The sequence below is a fragment of the Melanotaenia boesemani genome, chromosome 8 (assembly GCF_017639745.1).
Source record: "Melanotaenia boesemani isolate fMelBoe1 chromosome 8, fMelBoe1.pri, whole genome shotgun sequence".
Classification (NCBI taxonomy): domain Eukaryota; kingdom Metazoa; phylum Chordata; class Actinopteri; order Atheriniformes; family Melanotaeniidae; genus Melanotaenia; species Melanotaenia boesemani.
The window spans coordinates 25,292,126-25,318,197 of record NC_055689.1 but is presented as its reverse complement, the minus strand read 5'-3'; the positions used below and the strand labels follow the sequence as shown (position 1 = coordinate 25,318,197).

Below are 26,072 nucleotides of genomic sequence, written 5' to 3'. Positions count from 1 at the left end.
TTGGTAACCAGGTTAGAATTAGTCACTCTTCCTAAATATCATGACTTTAATAGAGTTTTTCCACTTGGCTTGTTTGTTTAAAATGGTGAAGACAAAGCCACTTAGCAGAAAAATACTGTTTTGTTGTACAATGTTTCTTGGCAGTAAATCTTACATCATTGTAAAGCCTGTTTATGATGCCACGCTTGTAAGGAAAATGCATTTGTGGGATGAGCAGCAGAGTTGAGTATTTGGGTTGTGCTCCTGAAAATATTGCCAAATCTTTTCTGCTGATGCAGTCATACACAGCCACAACAGCCCAGCTCCTCCTTTTCATACTGTTCACCAGCTTGGTCACAAACTGCTTTACTTGTCATTCTTCAAACAGAATTTGTTGCAGTCATTGTGATTGTAAAGGTGACACCCAAACTGTTTCCAAATTATTCAATGGGGTTGAGGTCAGGACTGCAAGCAAGCCGTTCCAGCCTCTCTACTCCAGATTCTAAAAAGTAGGCTTGGATAAATTCTGCATTGGTAAAGAAGATCTGGCAAGTTTTTCTTGGGTGCAGCCCATGTAATAAACTCTGCTGCTCATCCCACAAATACACTTTCCTTACAAATGTTGCACCATTTAAAAGGGGGGAAAAAACAGATTTTCCAGCTATGTAAGTTTAGTTAGTGTGAGATAATAATATGATTTGGGTTTTTTGTGTTGGCTTTATACACTGCCAGCCCCCTCAAAAATAGTTGCCCCCCCAAAAAAACATAAAAAAATAATTGGGCCACCTTTAGCTTTCATTACCTACACATTCACTGTGGCATTGTTTAGATAAGCTTCTGCAATGTCACAAGATTTATCTCCATCCAGTCTTAACATTTCACCAAGATCTTATATTGATGATGGGAGAGTCCGGCCACTGTGCAAAGCCTTCTACAGCACATTCCAAAGATTCTCAATGGGGTTCAGATCTAGACTCTGTGGTGGCCAATACATGTGTGGACATGATGTTTCATGCTCCCTGAACCACTCTTTCACAATTTGGGCTTGACGAATCCTGCCAGTGTCATCTTGGAATATGCCCATGCCATCAGGGAAGAAAAGATGCATTGATGAAATAACCTGTTCATTTGATATATTTTGGTAGTCAGCCTCATTCTTTGGACACACAATGTTGTTGAACCTAGACCTGACCAACTACAGCAACCCCAGATTTGCACTCAGGCTTCAACAGTAGGCACTAGACATCACTTAATCTGTCTCTTTCCTTACCCTGATGCTCCCAACACTCTGCAACAGGAAAAATCTGGACTTACCGACCACATGACTTTTTTCCATTTCCCCAGAGTCCAATCTGTATGCTCCCAAGCAAAGTAAAGCCTTTTTCTCTGGTTAGCCTCACTGATTCATGGTTTTCTTATGGCTACACAGCTGTTCATTCCCAATTCCTTAAGGTTTCTTTGGCATTGTGTGTTTGGAATGGTTCTTACTTTCACTATTAAACATAGCCCCTTTGTTATAATGGTGTTTTTCTTTGATTTGATTTTACCAAACATTTAAGTGATAACTGATCACGATCATTCTGGATTTCAGATGATGGTTTCCCACTATCCTTTTAATAATGCGCTGGACTGTTCTCAATGCCGTTTTAGTAGGTTCTGCAATCTCCTTAGATGTTTAATCTGCTTGATTCCTACCAATGATTTGACCTTTCTTAAACAGACTAACATCTTTTCCACAACTATGATATGTCTTTCCACATGGTTGTAAAAGAAATGAGAAGCTACTCATTGCAATAGTTGGGGTTAAATAACTTGTTGCCAGCTGAAAGATAATCGTCCATGCATTATCCACCTATTTTCTTAGTTAACCCTTTGATACATAGTGCCCACTACAGAGGGCACATTTTTATAAGGCTGTTTTTAAATGTATGCATGGGTGTGGACCGTACATTAACAACTTCACTGGACATTAGTGAGCCACCAATACTCTGCCACATATAAAGAATAACTACATTTTGATATAGTATATATACATACATTGTAATTACCAAGTTTGCCTCAGTGATAAACAGGACAAGAAAATGATCCAGATGTTTTTATAGAAAATTTATATTCTAGTAATATGACAAGATATTATTTTATAAATATTTTCATAGATCAAACAGAAAAATCAATACACTGAGTAAAAGTTCAAATAAGATTAAAAATGAGAAAAACATCAATGTGCATGTCTGTAGAAGTAAAATATTTTATTTAAAAAATTGTGGTACTGTTTTTGTAATAATTCATGCACCAGAGGGTTAAATCCAGATAGCAACTTGGCAACAGCTTTATCTGATTTATATGGATTGGAATAAGCAAAATTAAATACTAAAGAATGCAAGAGAAGTGTGTGAATCATTTGTATCATGTGCTTCTGACTGGTAAGGTGGCACACAACATTTATTATACATTTTCCTGAACTGGATACTGCCCTGATGTGCCCATGGACTGAGAAAAAAAATGCTTTCTTATTATAAACGTGTAGCACACAATGTTTCTGGTTTGCATCATGATAAACGACAAAAATACGCATTATGACAGCAGTATGTTAAACCATTCTATATTACTTTTTAGAGACTAAAATTCAAATTCAAACCTTATTATCATTATGCCAGCCTCACAGTTTTACCCTCAGCTATCTGGGTCACATTTCAGACGTGCATGGAAAAAAAATCATTACAGAAATCATTGGTCAGTTTAAACAAATCCAACACTGTAACTGTAACTGTTTTCCTTACCATCCTCATCCGTCTGAACCTCCAGCTCGGTGCTCTCCTTGACACCCTCTGGGTTGCGCAGCACCAACTTGACACTGAGGTTTGTGAAAGGCGTTAAGTTGTGAATGGTGTGTTGTGGATCGCGACTCTGGGTGTCATAACACACTTCCTCCCGGGTCTCCTCCTTGCCAGCCACTCTTGATCGGTACTGGACAGTCAGGTTGTAGCTATGGCAACGGGTCACGTTATAGCCCAGCGGTTCCCAGCGTATGGTCACCTGTTTGGACTGAATGTCTACCACTTCCAGCCGGCGTGGGCCGTGCATGGGTTCTGGTGAAATGGACAAAAAGAGAGGTGTTAGTATACATAAAAATTCTCAATTAGGTCATGAATGGGTGGGAGTGCAAGATAGTTTTAGTAAAAAGAAGAAAGTTATTCATATTGGATATTACTTCCTCTTGTAGGTAAAAAGAAAGAAAAAAATTCAATGCCACAGACTGACACAAAGCATTTCTAAATCCCATCACTGTTGCTAACATGGTCTCACAGCAGCTGCACACACCAAGACACCAGAGGTCTGTTGGTGGAAGCCCTCAGCAGGTGGTGCATCATCCCTTCAGAGGATGCAGTTTCTCTGCTCCTACCTTCTCTTCTGCCTTTTGCCTTCTCTTTTCCATCTAGCCCACTGGCGTACAGCTATTAGCACCACACTGATACAGAGTCAGCCAGCCTGTCAATCCAGGCAGGAGACAACCCCCACTGTCGCCCGATCACCTCTAACACATATACTCGCATCTCCTTGCCTTTTCACTTTGACTTCCTCCATTTTTTCTTCCTCCCTTTCTTCTCTCTGTCCATCTTTCTTTTTGCATCCAACTTCTATTTCCCGCTTCTCTCTTTCTTCTCATCAGCTAGTTCTGCTCTCCCTTCCCCATCTCTCTCCCTCTCCTTTCCTGCGGGAGGAAAGCAGCCCAAGCACAAGGTAATGGGATCAATTTCCATTCCAGGTTAAATTCGCAGTCCATTTCTCTGGAACTTAACACTTTACCACCTATTAGGAAGAGCCAGGGCTCAATTTCCCTGTTCCCCAGGAGACACAGTCCAGCAATTCAGAGGCAGCCACAGAAGCCATGTTTAACATTCTGGAGATGCTGGACTCCAGCTCCAGCTTGCTGTTCATTTCTACAGATTGTGTGGAAAGCATGACAAACAAGCAATAATCTGCTAACACTGTTGCCATCGCCTTAATATGATTCTGCTAAATGTTTTTTTGTGAAGTTCCTATTTCTCAAAGATACCCACAAAAAAATCTAAAACTGATCCTTTAACAAATACTTGAATGAATATGACATCAAGTTTCATATAGTGCCACAGAAAGTCTGCAAGACAGAAATTACAAGAAATTTGGTCATATGTGACGTGATAGAGCCTTATGCAAGTGGGAAAGAGTTCCTTGTTGAATAAATGACTGAACACTTGTAGATTTCACAAGGAGAACATTTTACACTTTAATAGAGCAGATGTAATAGCATTAGAAGAGGGAGAGGAAGAGTAGTTGAAGACAGATTGGGGAATGGATCCCCCAAGCACAGTAATACAGTGCATGAAGTATACAATAAAGGATATTAATGATAATGTATAGAAAATTAAAAAATAAATATATCCTATCCTTAACATAGTAGATTGGCTTAGCTGAAACTGCTACTATAGTTCAACAAAGATGTAATATTCATGCTTAAATCCCAATTTGAAGAACAGCAACGGGAAATATGCATTTTTTTTCAGCTACAAAAAGGTTTTCTCAAATATTCTCTGAGAATACTTTCTGCAGTGCTGTGCTACAGTACTTTGAATTTATTATTGTGGGATATTTTTAAAGAAGGTCTCAGAGCAGAACTGACCACCAGAGATAAATGTTAAACTAAAAAAAAAGTTTAATCTCTGGCACAGTAAGGTGTGCAAGACATTTGCATTCAAAGAGATCAGCTGTAGAGCTGCAAAGAAACTATTCGTCAGTTCAAACCCAAAAACATGTGAACCAGCTTCACATTAATCACAAACTATGCCAATAAATGTGATCATTCAAGTGGTCTGCCACTTTAAGCAAATCTAATAAGATGCTAATGAAAAGAGATTTTACCACAAAACTTGGAAGACATGGCAAAAAAAATAGGCCTCTTTAAATCGTTTGCAATGTGGGAAAATGCCACCCAGAAAATAGAAGTTTAAACCCCTTTATTTGCGGAACTATCTGTTGGCTGCACTCAGTAGGCAACGGTTACACTAAAGGCACAGAGAATTGCAGGGTAGCCAAGCACAGAAATCAAATTAAACCAGATGCTCTCAAAGTGACAAATGCACCAAAGTGTGAATCTCAAGCAGACGTGCACGAACGACTGAGAGGGAGGCTCATTTCTGGAGCGTTCAAGGAAAATGTCACACTTCCATCTATGTGGAACATCATAGATAATGTCCACTGCACCCCAATTCTGGCCAATGGAGAGATGCCAAATGGAAAACGCAGATGATTGCAGAGAGAAATAGTCCATGTCAAACAAAGGAGATGAAAAACTACAAGAGGGAAAGAAATAATCCATATAAATTTGAATTCTTGCTGTTAGAAGAAATATTGGACATTTTTATTTTAACCAATGCATGTGTAGTAAAGAAGGCCATTAAAGGCCTATTGGCTGGCTCTTATAATTATCATATAGCCCTTGCCTAGACTTTTGTGAAGAAAAGGCTAATTGTTAGTTGCCCCTCATGGCTCCCTGTAGTGCAAATGCCAGCTGTCTGAGGGAGGCAGTGAAAACGTGAGGATCTGTGGCGGGTGTCCAAGCCAAACTTGTAATCCATGACTCAGAATGACATCATCTGTTTGCGTGAAAAACAAGGTACAGCTGTTTCAGAGCCTGGTCGTGGTTAACTTTAAAAAGGGAGAAAAAGGTAAACACCTTAGCCACTTTATAAACCCTCTTCATTTATAATGGAAGATATCCAGCCATTTTGAAATAAGCCCATAAACCCATGAAAGACAGCTGATGGTATGAGCCTATTACCCAATACTACTGTGACTGCTAGTTTAGTTTTATTAACTGAGCTGTAAGAGGCTCAGTATCAAAAGTACACACACAAATCAAAACAAGGAATAACATGGCTGTCTCTGGAAACCCATTTAGTTTTTTTTTTAACAATTCTCTCAAGCTATCACATACTGAGGGCAACATTGGGGTGAAAGTACTGAAAATATGACTCTAATATCTCCCCAGTATGGCAGATATTTCTAGTGGAATAGAGTTATAATAATGGCTATGGAAGCATCCCTGGGAGCAGGAAATTACTGAGGACTATCTAATGCCACTGCACACACAGACTGAGCTCCAGTGAGAGCCAAATTTGTATTCAAAGCGGTGGACAAATTATCACCTGGCCCACACTTGCAGATGTAATTGAATAATCTGAATTTGACATTTACATAAAACAATTAGTGTTTTTTTGTCATTAAAGTGTGACATTTAAATAATGTTTTTTTTTTTTTTTTTTTTTACAAATTATCAGCACATTACTGCCTTTTGCAAATTTGAATTGGGCCCCTGCTTACATGCTATTGCAGCTGAAGCGTTAACATGATTTCATAAAACATGAAACAAAAACAATAAATAACCTCATGTTGCAACTGCCTGTCCTAAAGGGGACTTCAAATGGTGCACTTACCCCCTGGGTAGAGCAAGACATTAGTCCTGGATGAAAGGAAACAAATTGGGCATGTCTGAAGCACAACCACTTTACTGCCAGACAAGTGTGTGTGTGTGTGTGTGTGTGTGTGAGGGAGACAATGTGTGTTTTTTGTGTGTTTACACTCTTATAGGAGTGAAAGAGTTTCCATATACGTGCACAGTGGCTCACGTCTGGTTTCTCAGCATCTTTCCGGCTATATGTACAGAAGAACGAATTACTTATCAGATCTTCCTCAGGCTTTGCAGCGTGCGAGTCATTCGGAAAGCCAGGATCTTTATCATATCCACATCGATTGAGAGCAGAAAAGCCTGGTGCTGGCATAGACTTCCAGCTCCCTGCTCAACAAACAGACCTAAGACTTGGGGGTGGTGTGTTTTTTTTTTTTTTAAGGGGGGGGGTTACTCCCCAATGATTAGAAACCCCCAGCAAGTCAAGCCTGGTTGCCATCTCATCAGGATGAAACGGTGCTCAGGCTTAGGAACAGGAGGAGGAGGAGGGATTGCTTGTTATTCGGAGATGAAAAAAAGAGAGCGAGAGATGTCTCGACTTTCACAGGATGCTACTTAGATGGTTGGATTCCTTAACGGAGAATGTCAGCCAGGGCCCATCACATGCAGGCACTGTTGGCTAAGAAGCTACCAAAACAAAATGATGACGGCAAAGATTAAATCCTGGTCGGAGGGATGTTTTTATGTTAAGTGTTCCATTCCAGGCAGTGAGGCCTGGTATTGCAATCACTTATCTTGCCTTTGCTTTGTGTTTCTCACTTGGTTCTGTTTGAGCAGGGAAGGCTGGAAGGCAAGCGCATTTGTTTGCCTCTTTCTATTACATCTCGGTGATGGTGCTGCGACCACTGAGGTAATGACATGGGTTTTACACTAAGGAAATCATTTTCATATCCCAGAGAAGCAAGCGATAATGATAGCTTTTGATAACTGACAATCAAAGCTCCATCACCCTCCTAAAGTGCTCGCCTATGCAATCCTCTAGAGGAAGAGAAAGAGAGAGGTGGGGTTGGGAGAGTTAAGAGGTAGAAAAGGAGGGAATCAGTGTGTGGGCAGATGGGTGGTGGGCCTAAGAAAGAAAGCTTAGATGGAGGAGGGTGGAAATGCCAAGGTTTTTGTTGCCATCAAATTCAACAAGTCAAATGAAGCCTTGAAACTGAAGCATGTACACATGTCATAATTGATAGCACTTGAAAGCCACTGTAAATGGACCTCTTGTGTTACACCATCACCTTCGACACCCATTAGAAAGCCAGAGGCAAATGCCCACATGGTTGCAACACACATACACACACACAGACACTTTGCCCATACATCTTGAAGGCCTGGATAATCACAAGGATTTATTGAATGGTGGTGGTCGCTCCTTTCTCTATCAAGTCCTTCTTTATAGGCCTTGTGATAAATGAGACTGCCATGATGGGCGAAGATAAGGTGCGGAGGGGCCAACAGTGCTCTGGATCAAATTGAAACCACCGAATGAGCCCCAGCACTGGACCTGGCTGGGCTGCCACCTTGTCTGATGAACCCCCTGAAGCTCTAGGCGTGGAGATGAATGGGTGAATCCCTTCCTTCTCTCAGTACTGACTAAAAAGAAAGAGTGAAAGTGTGTGTGAGAAAGTAAGGCATGCTCTATCAGCACACATGATAAATGATAAAACAGAAGGCTCTAAAGGCACATCATGTCAGTACTTGCTCATGAGCGTCCATGTTTCAGTATGCTGTCCTAAAGAAAAGCTAACCGTCTCAACTGGACAAAGAAACTGAGAAAAACATTAATAAGTAGATAAAATATCATGAGAAACAAAATTTGTACAGTTTAGCAATTAAAGCGGAAGGTTATTTTTGGGGGAATTTTTGACATATTGATTGTTCAAGATTATCAAAATATAAGCCAAAATGAAAGACCAAAGGGTGCAGATGCTGTTTTATCTGAATATGCTTATAACTGAACATAAGTCTCAACATTATATCCTGAAGGGCACACATGGCATTGCACTTGGTTGTTCAAGAAAAAGAAATGGTTGAGTTAAGGTTTCAACAGTCAAGGACTGCAATATACTAAAGTTGCAGCTGGTTGTGCCACAGTTGAACTGTCTGCACACAGTACTTTGCAAACCATTAGGTTTGCATAGACTATTTTCACCAGAATGACTACTGTCAGTCAAATAAAAAGAAGAAATCCAAAAGCAAAACACCTTGTACCCAGTATAGCTCCACACTTAAGATCCTCATCTGCTGGTAATCACATTTTTAAACATGTTGTTTTTATGACAGCAATGCCAGAGGGAATTCTGCATTGAATCTGCAGAGTAGCAATTATAGTCTCAGAAAGACAGGGTCAGACAGCCCACTGCAGAAATCAGTCTTGACTTCTTGCAAGCTTTGGCTGTTGAGTCATTTTGATTAACTGATGAAAAAAGAAGCAAATGAAGGAGTTAGCTGGGGTCTCCCAGGAGCAAGTGACCAGTGAACCTGACTGAGTGACTGGAAACTAGCTACTGGCTACCAGGACTTGGCCTATGATGAGTTGCAAGCTGCTGTAGGCAGGTTGGGGGAGGCAGGGACATCATCCACAGAATTGGGGGAAAAAAGGTGCACCGTCATACTGAAGATATTTTAAAGCCATGAGAGCTTTTTTTTTTTTTTATGTTATTTATTTTTTTTTTTTTACTATTTTAAGCTACTCAGAAGACAGGATTAATGACTGCTTAAGCAGGACTTCCAGTTGTTGCACCAATATACATAAATACTTCAGATTATTTTGTTGTTGCCACTGTTCAGCATAGCAAGTTAGTGCACAAGATGGGAGGCAGCAGTAATGACAGACACACTCTCTCCCTTAAAAAAGTTTAAATTTCAGTACTTTTTATGTAATGAAGAAACTCAAGACCAATCGATAGTCAAGTAAAAGTTGATGCACTGCAGATCCCTAAGGGAGAAGATTAAAGTACCTATATGGACTGTAGTCAAAAAAAAAAAAAAAAAACAACAAAAAACAAATAGTTAAATTTAGATTCAATTACTATGAGGTATCATTTAAAGATAGAAGACCCACTTTTGATGTGCATTAGTGCCCAGTAAAAAAGGGAGACATATTTCTTATAGTATGCATTAACAGACAAGCAGCTTATATATTATATTATATTTGCTGCTAAATTTTTAATTACTCCCAACATTCTTCTTTGTTTTGTTGGAACGGTTCATACTAAAAAAGCTCTATCATCATGACAGTAGGATTCAGCAGCATGGATAAGAACAGTGCTGCAGCATAGGGATGTAAAGCACTTCAGGTGATGTTACTGATGCTAAAAGGTTTTCCAGAAGAATAAAATTGTGTAACTGAGTTAGCTTCAAACGCTACAATTGAATTTTGGATTGCAGAATTTAATATTCTTTTTGAAAAATGCAAAATGAGAAAAATATACCTGTATATAGAAAGGTTTAAAGAATTCTGTATTGAAGTCTTTTCCATCATTGGCCATTCACAGGGATAAAAAGAATAGATCTAGCAAAGTGTGGGGGTAAAAGGCGAGTGAAAGTGCAAATCCACTGACCGGATGAAAACAAATGGACAGCCAGTTGATAGGGAGAGCAGAGGCAGCGGAGGTGGAACTGGTTAAATCAATCTTTCATTTTGTTTCAACCAATACATTGTGCAGTGATTGGGGTCAGAGTGACAGGTAGAATGACCCCCACCTCCCACCGTCTGTCTTAACACATAGACATGCCCACACACCTGTCTCTGCTGTCAGACCAGACTTTTGTCTTTTGTGTTCAAGTTCCTGGGGAAAATAGGCTGTGGTTAAGGCTTACAAAATAGGAAGAACAGAGGCCCTCATTTACAGATGGGGATGCAATCTCTGTAGGGGCAATAGGAGGTTACCAAGGTGATTCTTCAACTTCAACACATCGCAGATGGCTCGTGCGCTGTTGTCATTTGTTGGGAAAAACCTGCATGTGTCGCATTCGACTTGGGGTGTTACCCACAATGTAAATCAAAGTGAAGAGCTTGACTTTGTGAAATGGTTGCTGCATTTTCTCAACCACCTACTTAAAAGATATATGAGACCCAAGATCTAGCCATCTAGGTGAGGGAATACAAGAAATAAATCCTGACAGTCATGTGCTTTAGTTGAGGAGACGTGGAAATCTTCTTAAGGAAGAGTTATACAACCAGACTGAATGAGTGCTTGTTGGATGCCTTAAAAGGGGAATGGGACATCTATAATTCAGCAAAAGGATGGAGAAAATCTGTGACAAAAATTACAGCAGATAGACCATGAATAATTAAACAGGGAGAATAGAAACATTTAAAGAACTTGCGAGGCGTTTCAGTTCAAATTTAAAAACAGCTAAAAAGAAAAACCCAAAACAAAACCCAGAGATAATCAAAACTGATAAATTTACTATTTATCATTCTCTTGAGCATTAGGAAAAGAGATTACAAACAAATTCAATGATAATTGTTTGTGAGGGTGTTGAAGAAGCAGCACATGAGTAAAAAATTTATTTAGATGTCACCAGAGTATCAAATGAGCTTATTTATTGCCAGAATCTCATTTTCTTCCCGTTAAGGGAATATAGATGGAGTGATGGAGGTGAGGGAAATAATAATAATGAAACCACTATAAATGCGGTCTCTCACACTCACTTTCTGTTTCCTTTCCAACAGCAGTTGTTTGAAGACATGTCCTTGAGAGAAACACAATTTGTCTTTTGCGGAGCCAATATCATAGAACACAATTCGCCTTTCTGCTTTAGTCTGGCTGTGATAAAAAGACTTATTGTGGTCTTCTATAACCTTCCTGCACACCACAAACTCAATCTACCCTGTTTTCTGTGACTGACAAAAGAACACAAATTCAATGGGCCTCAAACCAAGGCTTTTCATTCACCTCGCAATAGGTAATATATAAATCCTATAGGTCACGGAACTGGCAGCTATTGTGAGAGACAAACTAGACCAGTGCTATCAGAGATGGTGTGTGGAAGTGGCTTTTTATTCATGGCTGATGGCAACAATAGTATTAATTAGACACATGGCTAGAGAACAATTTCCTTTCCTTTTAGACCTTCAGAGATAAGGAGCCTCAATCACAACAAGGAACTATCATAAAGGCTTGGATCTCACTGGGAAAAAATCTGACCTGTAGACATAAAAAAGCTATGAGAACAGATAGAATAGAAATTAGAGCTGAATAACACATCATCATTCTGCCTTTCCTAACAGAATGTTGAGGCTTCTTTTAGTGGAAGATATGCTGTTTTTTTGGCAGTGTTTTTTATTGGGGAGGTGAAAATACATATAAATGGTTTATAGACATCTAGGTTCAAATTACGCTAATTTCAGTTCAAAAGTAAGTCATTTCAATGTCTTACCTACCTCAAGACATGAATTAAACATTCATATTTAGCCAAGATTTCACCAGGATTAGCAATGTAAATAGAAAAGACATACTCAGGAATCAAATTTACGTCTTTCACTTTACTTTCACTTTTTGCAGCCTACTGAGCTACATAGTCAGTAGTCACCACAGGCACCTCTGCTGTTTATATACGGGTGATACTAAGGAGCACAGAGTCGGAGTAGCAGTAGAAGCTGGTGCACGATTAATGCTCTTTTGCTTCGAGTATGTACAGACATGTACCACCTTTCCCCAAACATGAGGTTCTTTTACATGCACGCTACAGCAGTGGGTTAAGAAAAATGCCTTTTTATTGGTAGAAATTGTTTCTCTCATTCAGCTCACAATTGAATCGTGTGATATTGTGGTTTTGGCACATTGATACTAAAACTGGATTTTCAGGTGAACATCCAGATTCAGAATCATTTAATTTTCAAACAAAACCAAATGTTTAAATTTCTTGATGTTTTAGCTTAATTCGAAGACTTTAGTTGTGCCTTATACAGATAAAAATTTATTTGTATAATATAAACAAACCTTTACACGTACACTGCATGAAAGAGGTATACATGGATAAGGAAATAATGGCTAAAAGAGGGCTATGATTAGATGCAACATTGAATCCTTATCTATAGGTTAGGTTAGGTTAGGGCTTGAGATGAATGTCTATAACACCTATCCTGTCACTACTGCAACTTGACCTAATTAGTGGAAGAAAATGGATAGATGTGTGGATAACAGTTAAATCTGGTGAACAGCGGTTATAACAAGTAGTCTTTCCTGACTCAGAAGGACTGAGTCAGGAAAGACTACTTGTCTAAGCTAACAAAGATGACATCTTTGTTCGATGAAACCATAACCATAACTGATTTAATGAGCCATTCGCAGTTTCACTGTACCGGCCGTGTGAACTTAGACTTGCATGGCTTAATCTTTGAGACAAGCATATGCTACTGGCAGGATCAACCAGTAGCTAACAAAGATGACATCGAAAATTTTAAATCAGCACAACTGAAGTCTGTAATTGGACTTATTGACAGCTATACAGTATTGATCCAATACTTTTTCTTTCATTTTTTAACTATGTTTTTTGCAGTAGATTACAGTCACATAAATAATTCTTCACAGAGGAAAGTTCAATCACACCTTTGCTTTCACAAACTCTGGACTGGAGAGATTTTTAGTGTTGTGAGTTCAACAAAGGTGAAATTTGACCAGTGAATTTGCCAGAGGCAACAAGACTTTGCTCAAAAATAGACAAATTCTTAAACGTGAAAAAGAAGTGAGGCGAATACTTACAGACACTTAATATAACGAGTACCTGGCCCTAACTATCTACAAGTCATGTCACTAAATCTTCTTGTCTATCAAAGTGAATGGTTTCTTGACATATTAAGTATACATTGAAAAGAAAAAAGTCTTTTTTTCCCCCCCTTTTTTTTTTTTGTTCTGTAGATTGCACTTTTCAAAAACCTCTTTGGCAGCTGAACAAAGGCAGAAAAAAGAATAACATTAACGTAAATCAGTGCTACCATTAGTCATTACTTTGTACGGTTTAAAAGCGAGAATGGTGAAGCAAAAGTTGGATTAATTTTTTTGGTGAATAGAACCAGCAGACATTTAACTGCACAGGTTATGTGATTTTTATTGTGCCTATCACTCATGTAACAGAATTTGTCCCAGAGTTTTCTTTGTGATTCACAAGCTTTTTTTTTCAAGGTCAAGGCACTGGTAATGTTCCTCACAAAGGTTTTCTCTGTGAATAATACTGACATGCAGATGGGAGTTTTCATTATTAATCTCATCTATCCAATTTGATTCAAAGAAAAATTATTTTACTTCATAAAAAAGTGATTCTGCTAAAAATGTCATTAACATGTTGCCAGAGAAAGGTGTCATTTTCCTTAGCAACAAAACAGAGCTGGTCCTTCATTAATTAACTGGAAGGCTAAACACAAATATCAAACCTTGATGTAGGGCAACGTAATTGTGCAGCTTCTCCCTGCTCTCAAAGTTATACACAGCCTGATCCCTGATTATTGCCAATTCCCTTGTGTTTAATAGCATTCTGTGCAACAGAATGGCAAAGTGAAAACAAACAGATGAGACTACTCCCACGTGATAGCAGGGCGCAGATGGAGATAACTTATAGATGGAGATGTGGAGCTGGCAGAGGCTGGAGTCGGAGCAGGTGTTTGGACCCAGCATGGACATCGTGTATTGCCATTTTTAAAGCACACAAGAGCCAGCAGGACAGCAGAGGCCAAAGGTTGAGGAGATGAGACACATGGGACAGACTGTCCTTCTACCACGGCAACTAGTTTGCTTTTTGGAAATAAAATGCCATGTGCAGACACGTTACTGTTATAATTACATGCATGCTAAATATATTTTTTAAAATAAAGCCTCACTGGAGTGTGTGTATACTTCTTTGCAGGATAGGTTTTGCAACACACCAGATTCAAACTATGTCTGAACATCTTAACCCAAAGCAGATAAAGATCCAGGAGACTTCCACACAAATCAGAACTAAAACTCACACTGCAGAAGAGCAGTTGTTTAAGGATTGCTTCTCTGCCTTCCCTCTGTGGGCTGGAAATGGTCTCTCTGTGTGAGACCGTCTCTCAATAATGTTGCTGAAATTCAGGGCACCATGCTGTGATCCTGGGGCACCACCTGATAATACTGTGCCTTCCTTCAAGCAGCACTTAGAAAGTGTAGAGAACTCTCAAGTGGTAAACAACTTCACACAAACACAAATTTCACAAGGAAAGTGTGAGTGCACTTAATTACTTTTTTAGCACAAAAACACTGGTCAGCAAAGTAGCAAAAGGGCAAAAATGTGAATGCTGAGCTATGAAATCAACAGTCTAAAAACATGAAGATATGCTAAATAAAATGTTAGAATCATTTGGCACACCCTTGAAAGTCACAAATAGCCCCTGAAGCAATCACAGAGCCTTGTATAAGACTTTCTTTGTTGTTCACAAGCAGACTAATGGAAGTGCTTCATGGGAAAGAAAACCTTTCAAGGCTCTCCTCTCTCTCCCTCCTGCCTCTGAATAGAATTGGTGGTGTCCTTGCATTATACATTCTCCATTTTACAGAAGACTAAATTAAAACATCTTTTGTCATCAGAAACATTGCTCATTTTGCAAAGTGACCAAAGCATGCCTCTGAATAATTATGTGAGAGACAGTGCTCTAAAGTGGCCACAGATTTTCATTAGCGCCTCCAGACAGCAGCACTGGGAGAGGGGGAGTGAGTCTGTATCAACAGTGATGTATCACACAGCCCTGTGAGTCTTAACCGTTCAATTAGGAGCACTGCTGAGGCCCAGCCTGTCAGCAAAGACCAGCAGAGAGCCGGACAAGATCAAGAGCTGCTTCCTCAAACACACTTCAGGAGGCAGGGCCATCAATCTTCCTGACCGTGACCGGCGGGGTGGCAGAGGGGCAGGACCCCCGCTGAAGCTGGGCCTGGCTCAGAGGGCAGCACAGGTAGGACCATTCATCCTTATCAACCAGACTAAAAATGTATGAGCTCATGACCTTCACAGTGGGGAAAGGGGGTTTCACTCTGGGCAGGGAGGGGAGGGGAAAAAATCTCATTCTCATCAGCATTTCTCTGGACACCAAACAGCATTAGCTTAGGAAAGTGCTGATCCTAGGTTTGTTTTGTCCCTCAAGTTGGCATCCTAGTACAGCAGGGGAATTTAGCTGGTTAATGTTCTGAGAAGGACAATTTGTACAATATCATCAGGCATTCTCAAAGTGTTTATGTACATGTTTGAGTTTGACTGCCCACAGCTCAGCAGCAATATAATGATCCAAATTTATGGTGCCAGTGTGCTTCACACATGATATCAATCTGTGTTGCCCACAAATGAATAAGCTTACAGAGCGTTCTTTATGAAAACTAAACAAAATGGGTGAATAATTATAAGGTTAACCATGTGTTCAAGCAGTTTTTTTTTTAAGATTTAAACTTAATCTGAGGCCAAGAATGAACCATTTTTGTGAAACAGAGTTCTTTCATATAGAAATGGTGGGTGGATTTATTCTTCTATTGATTCACAGATCTTTAACCTAATTGTCAAATTTAATGGTCTAATGGAAATATAATGACCAAGTAAACTAGCAATGAGGGATGTTGGACAATTGTACGATCCATTTATTTTTCTTGCAATAAACTGAAGCTTCAGAAAAAAATATTTTATTAAGCTTAATCATCAAAGGAGCTAGAAAACTTATTTTCATATTCAGGAGGTCAAATGCAAAAGTGAGAAACATGTATTTTTCTCTTTTTGTTAATGGAAGTTCTATAAATTTAAACTTAAAACGAAGTTAAGACAATTATGATAAAAAAAAAGATAAAGTATTGAATGAATGGACTTCTCTAACTGCTCTAACCTCTCTATTACACAGGATTGTATCTTGCTCTATTTAATCAAGTGGGCACTTTTGTGAACTGATGCATAACAGTTATTGTGATGAGTGTGCAAAGTGCTGCCAGTCCCCCCCCCCCCCCCCCCCTCCCCCCCCCCCCTCCCCCCCCCCCCTCCTTCCCCCCCTTTCACTTATTAGGGCTGATATTCTGTAGCTGCAACAGATTTATTATTAGAAAGGTAACACCCTTTGTTTCAGTTGCTTACGGTATGACCCTGAAACATTCACACTTAAGGCTGTAGATTCACCATTTGTCATGACAGCACTGTAGCATGTAAACTTTGCTATCTAAAGACACCCTGAAGTTATTGAAGTTATACCACCTCAAGAACTATTGTAACAGAACCAGTTCCCTGGCAATTTCAGCCCAAGTGTAGACAGATGCAAAATAAATAAATAAAATAAATCCTCAAAAGCCTGACAACTGAAACTGCTGATATATATATATATATATGTATATATACATTTTTTTCCGCTTCTTTTGAAAAAGCATCTACAAACAGAAAGAAACTTGTCAAAAAAAAGTTCAAATGTTTCCAAATGAACATTAGAGGAAAGACCAAGTCTGGTGGAATAACATGTTCTGGCCAGACAAAGATAAAACTGTCTGGCCAGAGTGGCATTAGGCATGTTTGGCCCAGAACAAATATCTCCAGAAGAACCTCGGCCCATTTGTAAAGCATGGTTGCAAAAATGTCCTGGTTTGTGTTATTGCCTGATGGAGAGCTTGCTATCACAGACTTAACTATGAAGTCTGCAACATATCAAAGAGCCCTTGAAGATAATGTGAGGCCATGTGCCTGAAAGTTGAATTTGAACAGCATAACAGTCCTAAGTCCCAACAAGCAAATCCACAAAGGAAGGGTTAAAAAAAAAAAAAGCTACTGAATGGTCAGTTCTAAGCTAATGTTTGAATCTCACTGAAGTGTTGTAGGATTTAAGAAAACAGCAAATCTGTGAAAATCCTAAGAAATTTTGCAACTGCAGTAAAGTTTGGATAAATGTTTAAGATTAAAAAGGCATCTAAAAGAAGTTAGTCTCCTAAAGGGAGGTATTAATGCATTTAAGTCAAGTTTCAATTTCTTTCTTTCACAGAGTAATTTTACATTTATTCATATTTTTGTTGAATGATTGATGCAAAACTCTTACTTTAGGGATTGCTGTATGCAGCGGTACATGTACTCAAAGTTCTGGCCTTGTAGCTTTCCTGCACTTTGAATTAAAACATGCAGCCGTCCTTGATTTCATTTTATTATTCTGCTAATAGAAAAAAAAAACATGAAGTTTCTATACTTCTTATTTTAATTAAATAGATCAGTGGTTCTCAAACCTTTTACAGTATGTACCACATGAGAAAATATCGAGCTCACCAAGTACCACCATCATGAAAAACCTGAACATACAGTAGCAAACATATTAAGCTATAACATACATAGCTATTAGCTATGGACAGTTCATAAAGGAACTGGGCTGCACGGTGGTGTGGTGGTTAGCACCACAGCCTCACAGCAAGAAGGTCGCTGGTTTGAATCTCAGCTGGAGGGGGAGGTTCGAACTTTGTGGCCTTTCTGTGTGGAGTCTGCATGTTCTCCCCGTGTATGCCTGGGTTCTCTCCAGGTTCTACAGCTTCCTCCCACCGTTGTGGTTGTTTGTCCCCTATGTGTGGGCCCTGCGATGGACAGGTAACCTGTCCAGGTGTACCTGCCTCTAACCGGTAATGCTGGAATAGGCTCCAGCATACCTGCGACCCTTATTAATGTTTAATAATTTTATTAAAAAATATTTATGACTTTCCTCTAAGTACCACCAAGAGGGCTCTCGTGTACCACTGGTGGTACACGTACCACAGTTTGAGAATACAGGAAATAGATTAATGACATGGGGTTACTGTCTCATCCTGTTTGACTTCCAAATAATGGTAGTCAGTTTATGTATCTTGGTTAGATCAGAGTAATGCCAGAGAAATAACAATTTGCCAAATATCTCAGCTCTGTTTACAGAAAGTAACCAGTCTCACCTGCACATTTTGTCCTGGCTCTCAGAGGGGGTCCAGGAGCTCCGGTGCCTCCGTCCAGAGGTCTGGTTAGAAGAACACTGATCTCATACTCGGTGTCTGGATCCAGGTGGCCAATCTTGTGGGTGGTCTTGTCTACAGGCTGCAGGTCATACATAGTACCAGACACAGTGCGGTACTCCACCTCTCTGTCAATTATTGGACCGTCCCCATTGATGGAGTTTGCATTCAGTTGGATCCAAAGGTAGGTAGCCCCAACAGCAGTTAGCTGGGGTGGAGCAATAGGCACTGGGGGTTCTAGGAAAATAAAAAGTTTTTATTACTTTCAGAAGATGCTATAAAAAAAAAAGCACAGATACTCACAAAAAATAAAATAATAATAATAATAATACTGATAATAACTTTGGATAAAAACTTGCAGGCAAACAAGATGCCCCAAAATCAATCTTTTTTTAAACAATCAACTGCATCAAAATTCTTAGAAAGTTTAGAAAGCATATCTTCATGCAATCCAATAATCAAGGTATTTAACAAGAGCCAATCAATAATTCCAGCTTGATGAATAGAATTTCTCATCATACACTGAGTGAGTTGTGTAATTATGCATGTTTAAAAAGAGATGGCAACTTCAAACTGAGGTGCAAATAAAGTCAGCTCAGACCTCAACAAATGCTGCTCCCATAAAAATTGTATTGATTTCAATCAGAGCACTTCTATTGAAACACCTCTAGCAATTGGCAGCTGCTGTTGCTGTCATCTCTCTTCTCATTTCAGGTGCTGGTTTAATCTCTCAGCTTATGACTGCTGTTGAACTCTGTAATTCTGTTTAAAGGTGTAAAGGATTGATGGGATGGTGTAAAACACTGACTCAGGAGTGTCTTTCAGAGTGTGCAAATAGCAGCTGTTCCTGTCTGGGGATTATTTTGCTGTGTTTCCACTATTGAAAAGAATAATAGACATTTTGGATTTTGCCAGATTTTTAACATCTATTATTGATCCACTGCAGCAAAGTTGGTACTGCTTAACTCCATGTTCTAAGAGATCTTCTGTTTCTGGAGGAAGGTGGTACCTACAACCAAAACAACCATAACCTGCTTACATGTCACTCGGTTTTAAAGCGGTTTGGTTTGTATAAAAACACAGTTCACATATTTATTATGCAGGATACTTGCTATTATTCAATCAAATTCAATCCATGGACACCTTATGAATACCAACTATTCCAATGGTCTAATGTATGATATTAGAAAACCACAGCAGGAGTACACCAGTGGAGTCAAGACTGACAGTTAGGTTGCCTTGGACTTCATGTCATGGCCTCACATGCACAAACATGCACACCACACCACAAAGTGATAAAGATCAATGAAGCTTAATTTGCAAAATGCACAGGATGGTGGCTGTGCTCTCTGGTTAAAAAAACTAAATAAAATAAAAAAAAATAAATAAATAAATAAAAATCAAAACAAATAGTTGTTTACTTCTGTAATAATGCTCAAAATAAAGAATAAATAAGCCTTAAATTGCAAAGTGGAATAGCAGTCAAATGCTTGTAAATTAAAAAGTTGCAGCTAATAAAATTTGTGAGACTTATTCACTGTGTTCTGACTGTACTTTAGTATCAAATCTTGAAACAGAGAGACACAAGTGTCTGTAACCCTCACACAGTGATGGGCCTTCTTAATGTCAGGGGTTCTGTTTGGATTGTAAGAAAAAATATCTTAATATAAATAAAGTTCTACTTTAGTACAAGTTCATCTCTTTCATACAAATGTGGTGTTCAAAGAAAAACTTTAAATATGACCTTTTCTCTGTTATGTCACCAATATTTATATAATCTTCCTTAAGCCTTGTGCCATTTCTGGTTTAATGAGGCTTCTTGAAATGTGAGACATGTTTTTTTCTACCTTGGGATAATTTTCAGGGTTGTTTTTCATGCATGGCCAAGCATGGGGATGATGCAGGACTCCTTATTGAATCTTTTTCAGTTTTTAATAATATTCTTATTCTTTTACATTCAGTGGTTTTGGTTCTTTTAAGAAAAACACACTTGGAAAGAAACAGTAACTTAATGAGTGCAAAAACTGTGATCTTTTTATTTAATCCACATAGAAAAAAAATAAGGGAAACTAAACATATGCATCCTCTCAATATGACCATGATTTACTGCATTTCAAGCTCAGAAAACACTCTACCGGTGTAACTGGAAACAGCATATTCAACAAAGAGCTGTGACCATGAGCTAAGGACCTGCTCAGGAATCTTATCATTGTCACATCCCACAATAGCTGCATGTCCAGGCGACAACCTGAGAAGCTCTAATGAGCCTGTTAGTAACACAATAATGCCATTAGTCACCTGGCTGCTCCTCATGAAGTTGTCATGGTGTCTTAGAAGTCCCCAGGCAAATCAGAAGCAGGCTGAGGGTGACCAACAGAGAAGTATAGGTTCCTGCAGGGCAGATGGTTACCCCACAGTGACCTCCAATCTCACATCCTTAAACTCCCTCTAATCCAAGATTTCAGTGTTGCTGACAAACATCACCTAAAGTGAACCAACTAATCCATTGGGTTGTCTTTTATACTCAGATATGGTGCATTTGTCAACATGTTGGAAGCAGACAGCAAAATGAGGTGATTCAAAATCTGGCTTCAGCCACTGGCTTGTTCTGAAGGGCTTTAATGGTCTGTTGTTTTTATCTTTACAGGGGTTTAACTGAGTTAAGTAGCAATATACTCAGATTAACTTGAGCAAACAAAAACACAGTTCAGACTTACTCTGCAAACGGCTCTTTCTAGCATGATGGTATACTTTAAATAATCAAATATAAATACATATGTTGCAGAAATGCAATATCATAAAAAAGTAATAACGCATTTCTACCACCAAGTAAACAAATAGAATGAATCAGTTACCAGATTTTATTGACACATTTGCCAACACACTCGTTCTTCAATAACACCTTGTGATGCACAAGACCAAATGGCCCTCAAAATATGACAAAGTTTTAGCTGCTGACTCAGTCATGACTGGCTCGAAAAGGCCGTGGAACACAACATTTCACAAACTGATTAATAAAACAATTTAAGCTATAGAGTAATTCTGTAAATTCAGTATGAAAGAGCTCCTTTATTCATCCTATCACAGCTGATTCTCTGCAGAAAATCAAGTGTTCGTCACCGTGAAAACATAGATGCCACCGCTGCCATTCAGTGCTACTCTTACTGTTATCACATAAGAACACTTCTGAAACAGTACAGCTAAGCAGTGTGACATACTTCAGCAATAAGCATTTCATTTTAACTATGAAAAGTTACTGATTTACAAAAGCAACAGCAGCTTATGGTGATGAGATAATTCCTGCAGGTGTAATAATCCTCTGTGCAACAGCCACAGCAGATCCACTGCAAATAACAGATTACCACTGTAAAATACACTCAATTTCTGGAACACTTCACAATATTAGCAACATCGTTTCCCAATGTTTAAGCCTTGCATGGCAGCTTTGCAGCTGTAGGGCACCGGAAAAGTCTTCCAACCAAGCACCATGCTAGCTGGAATGGCTGATAGTGCACAGATGACAGTAGCAACAGTTCTTTAGGGTCAGCGAGCAGCTGCTGCCATGATGTTAACCAGACAGGCAAATGGCCTGGCGACAGCTGAGCTTTGCTTTACCACAGCACATGCCTGCCAGAATGCTCTCCACAGAAAAACACACTGGCATGCACATGGCATGCACATGGACTCCCACGTCATACTGAGACAAGTGATGTTTATTTTTAACGTTAACTGATTTATTATAAAATGTTTAAAGAATCAGTGGAAAAATGCTCCACAGTTTGGTGGCACTACACAACTTCTTGGTAAACCAAAATTTTTTAACCAAAATATTGTCTATTTACATGATTAAATTCAGAACAAAACAGCAAATTTAAAGCCTGAAGCAGACAATTGTTGGCATTTTTTAAAACAATCATTTAGATGATTAAACAGTTCTCTAAACAGACTAATAAGCGAATCATTTCCAAGCTGCACATACATTACACACATACAAATGAAAACACACAACCCTTTCACCACACAGAGAGCAATAATAAGAGCTGCCACTCCGCTCTGCTGTTAGATTACTTAGCCTGCACTGTTTAGAAATCCATCTTTCATTTTCCTGTTACATCCACTGAGCCTCTCTTGTTAAAATGCAAGAGGTCCTCATTATGTTGTGCGCTTTCCTAATTGGGCTGCTGTGAGTAAAGAATTGATCTGCTCTTGATACGAGAAGAGGTGGCCACAGGAAAATGAGGAGCTTGACTGGCCTGCCTTTGATTTTTCAGTGGCTATTCTCATTAGTGTTGACGCTGTTGCAACCTCGACATCCTTGAGTTGGTAGCATGGCCCAGAATACAATGTTAGAGCTCAGCGAGGGCTCCAGGTGATTCTAACCAGGCCAAGAAAAGAACCGGCACTTGGACAAGGAGTAATTATCCTCCTTTCAAAAACTACTGGCACCACTGCAGGAGAGCTCATCAAAACGGGGTGTGGAACAGGGAAAGGGTCTGCACTTGGCCAATCCATATAGCACTCTGGAAATGTATACAGCACACTTTCACATAGGGGCATAAATCTGACAGAACACTGGCAAGAAAGGCAGAAGTGATTATCTGGGATAATCAAGCATTCACTCTCCTCATGTTGAAGGAAAAGGCAGCATATGATAATGAAGGGAGGGGAGCCAGCGTGTGACTGTAGCAGGCTCATAATCCAGAGAATTGCTCCGTGGTCACTCCTCCAAAAGCGAGTCATGGACGTGGTGAATACATATTTAAGGAGGATTTACAACTCAGACTCTTTGCGAGAAGGGTTAAGCACTTGTTTTATGACTGAGACGACGAGAGGAGATATCAGCTTTTTATGTGTGACATTTTTAAGTACAAAAATGGCTTTTTCTCTTATTCATATGAGTTGGCTTACATCAAAGTCACTGAGGTGTGAAATCAGCGTAGAATTTAAACTAGGATGAGTTCCAGGTTTTGATACATGCCTTAACAGAGAAAATGACTGTATTTTAAATATTTATGATTGTGGCACTTTACACTTAACTGGTTTGTCTTGTGTAAAAATATATCTAGAAACATTGAGAGCAGCAATCAGTAAAAACATTGCTGTCTAGTAAGTATGTGGAAGTGTGTGGAAGTGCGAGTGATTGTGTTGCTGGATTTATGCACAAGACTGGTTTTGAGTGCCTCCAGTGTGTCAGTAAATTTTCTTTGAATACACCGCTGAAACCCACTGATACACTTGGGCAGAGAGACTTTATCTCCCTCATACACTCTGCTGTGTCTGGACCCAACCGTTCTCGCATGATTGACAGACCTCGATCTGGACGGGCAGGATTAAACCTATCAATCACATAAAGCTTAGAGACAAAAAAAAAAAAAAAAAAAATCGGAGCAGTAAATTCAATTGAGAGCACCCGGAGAAAATTGAGGTGAAGAAATATAGATGGCCATTACCGGGCTATAGGGCTGTAGGAAAGAGAGGCCTTGCAGGATTTAGTTTCGGACGAGTCCATAAATTCATATCAAACAACTACAGGAGTGAAATATCAGAGAGGTTAAAGTAAACCCTGCTGCCTCTTGCCTTTGTGATCTTTTAGTTGGAATTGTGTTCAGTCAAGGACAGCCTTTAGAGAGGAAGTATTAAAGCCCTGTGGATAACAAATCAACTTAAAAAGCTTGTGCTTTCAGTTTGGCATTAGAGGACATTTTCATTTACAAACAAGCAGCATTTCCTGTTTATCTCTCTAAGTTTGCTGGATGCATGGATGTCATCTGGATAGAAAATTAAGTCAAGTTAAGTCAAATGCAAGGGTCTTGTTGTCTGAGGTTTTCCTGTTCTGGGCAAAGAAAAAAAAACAAACAAAACAAACAAAAAAAAAACTTACGTTTTATGGTTAGTTCCCCATAATTGGACACTCCAACTCCTTTGTCTGAGTGGACAATGCACCGATAGCGTCCCGAGTCGCCCTTGGTTGTGTTCTCCACATCGAAAGTGCCTATGAAGCGTCGGTTGTTCCAAGGTTTAGTGGCTTTCATTGGGGCCTCCCGTCCACCGATGCCCTGTTTGGAACAGAGACAAACACACAAGTGAGCCTCCAAAATGGAAAGGTTTAATAAGCAAAGTGGCCTGACCTTGTGTGTGATTCAGAAACTCAAGCTCAGCGTACTTGTCGTCTGCTCTTGCAGCCTTTTTGTTTGTGTCCCATCATTCCCATCGGTGGCTGATAGTGGGAAAACATTTATTAAACAGGAATGCACTCACACACACACACACACACACACACACCCACACACACACACACTATGGGCTCTCCCCAGCTGTCACCCTCACAGCAGGCAGATGGGGGACATTTGTTCATTAGAAATATTTCTTCATTACTGTCATCAGGGGACTTCACTTAATGTTTGTTTTCCAGCTCCTGTGTTAATGAGGACGTGTTTGTTAAAATGATGGAGTACCTGGCAGAAGACCTTTACCCAGCATCATGCTGTCACATGTGTGACAGTGTGCTTAGCAGCAGAGCCAGCAGGGTTATGTTTGCCAGATGCACTACCTTCGCTGCTCAGAACAAGGTCAATTCAAGACTGCTGCGCTGCTCAGTTGTGTCGGATATAGTACACTGTATCCACATGGAGCCAGCATCTATATAGGTTAAGACCATACTGCAGTGATCTGAAACAAATGTAATCCCCTTCCTCCCAGCCACAGAAGCCTGTGGAAATCTGGTGAGCAGGTGACAACTTAATCACATAGGGTACATAAAAGCATTGTGTGAATGCTTCAACTTGAAATTATTCACACAGTAAATTACAAAATGCTACTATTGTTTCTTGAATTTCCACTTTAAAATGGGTGTGAAGCTGGCAGCTAGGTATTAGCTTTGCTTTCTAAATTAAGAAACATTGTTTCAAGGCTTTATGTAAGCCTAAAACAGAATAGTGTAACATTATGAAATAAAAATAAACACAATTTAGATTCCAACATATTCTCTTGGCATTAATCACCATATAGCCTGAGTGCATTATTAGTTTTACACTGAGTTATTTAGTTTAACGACAGAACATTAATGTTGATAAACTGTTATTTCACTTTATGGTTAACAGTTAACAGAGTATATACACACATATTAGTACATACTGATGGCATGAGTACACTTTGATCAGATCTTGCTAACCAGAGTTGTGTCTGAATGTAATTGATTTAAAAACTAAATATATATAAAACATGATGCCACCTAACTACAACCATGGCCCACCAATTTATGGGAAAAAATTATCAAAGAAAAAAAAAACAACCTCTAATTAATCAATAATCATAGCTAATCATTTTTAATCAAAACAAAAAATTTAAAACATGCAAATAGCAGAAAATGAGGCATTTTACTATTTCATTAAGAATATTTGCTCATCTTGATGTTGATAACAGCAACACGTCTCAAAAAAGGTGGGACGGGCCAAAAAAAGGCTGGAGCAGTAAGTGATCCTGAAAAGAAACAGCTGGAGGAACATGTATTTAAATACTTTAACTGGCAACAGGTGAGTATCATGAATAGATATAAAAAGAGCACCTTATAGAGGCAGAGTCTCTGAGAGGTAATGCTGTGCAGAGGTTCAGTAATCTGCAAACAAAAAAAAAGCCTACACCTACACTACAAACCATGGAGT

The 26,072-nt window shown here is 39.2% G+C and overlaps 1 protein-coding gene across 12 annotated transcripts in view; it reads right to left on the bottom strand.

Annotated features, from left to right (window-relative positions):
• The window catches only part of LOC121644602 (receptor-type tyrosine-protein phosphatase mu-like), a 177,812-nt gene that overhangs the window by 87,743 nt on the left and 63,997 nt on the right, over positions 1 to 26,072 (bottom strand). For all 12 annotated transcript variants that reach the window (XM_041992659.1, XM_041992663.1, XM_041992660.1 and 9 more), the window contains exons 6-8: positions 24,293 to 24,467; positions 18,355 to 18,648; positions 2,760 to 3,068 (exon numbers count right to left, since the gene is read on the bottom strand). In XM_041992659.1, the coding sequence (XP_041848593.1) occupies positions 2,760 to 3,068; positions 18,355 to 18,648; positions 24,293 to 24,467 (778 nt within the window). The remainder of the gene's footprint in view (positions 1 to 2,759; positions 3,069 to 18,354; positions 18,649 to 24,292; positions 24,468 to 26,072) is intronic.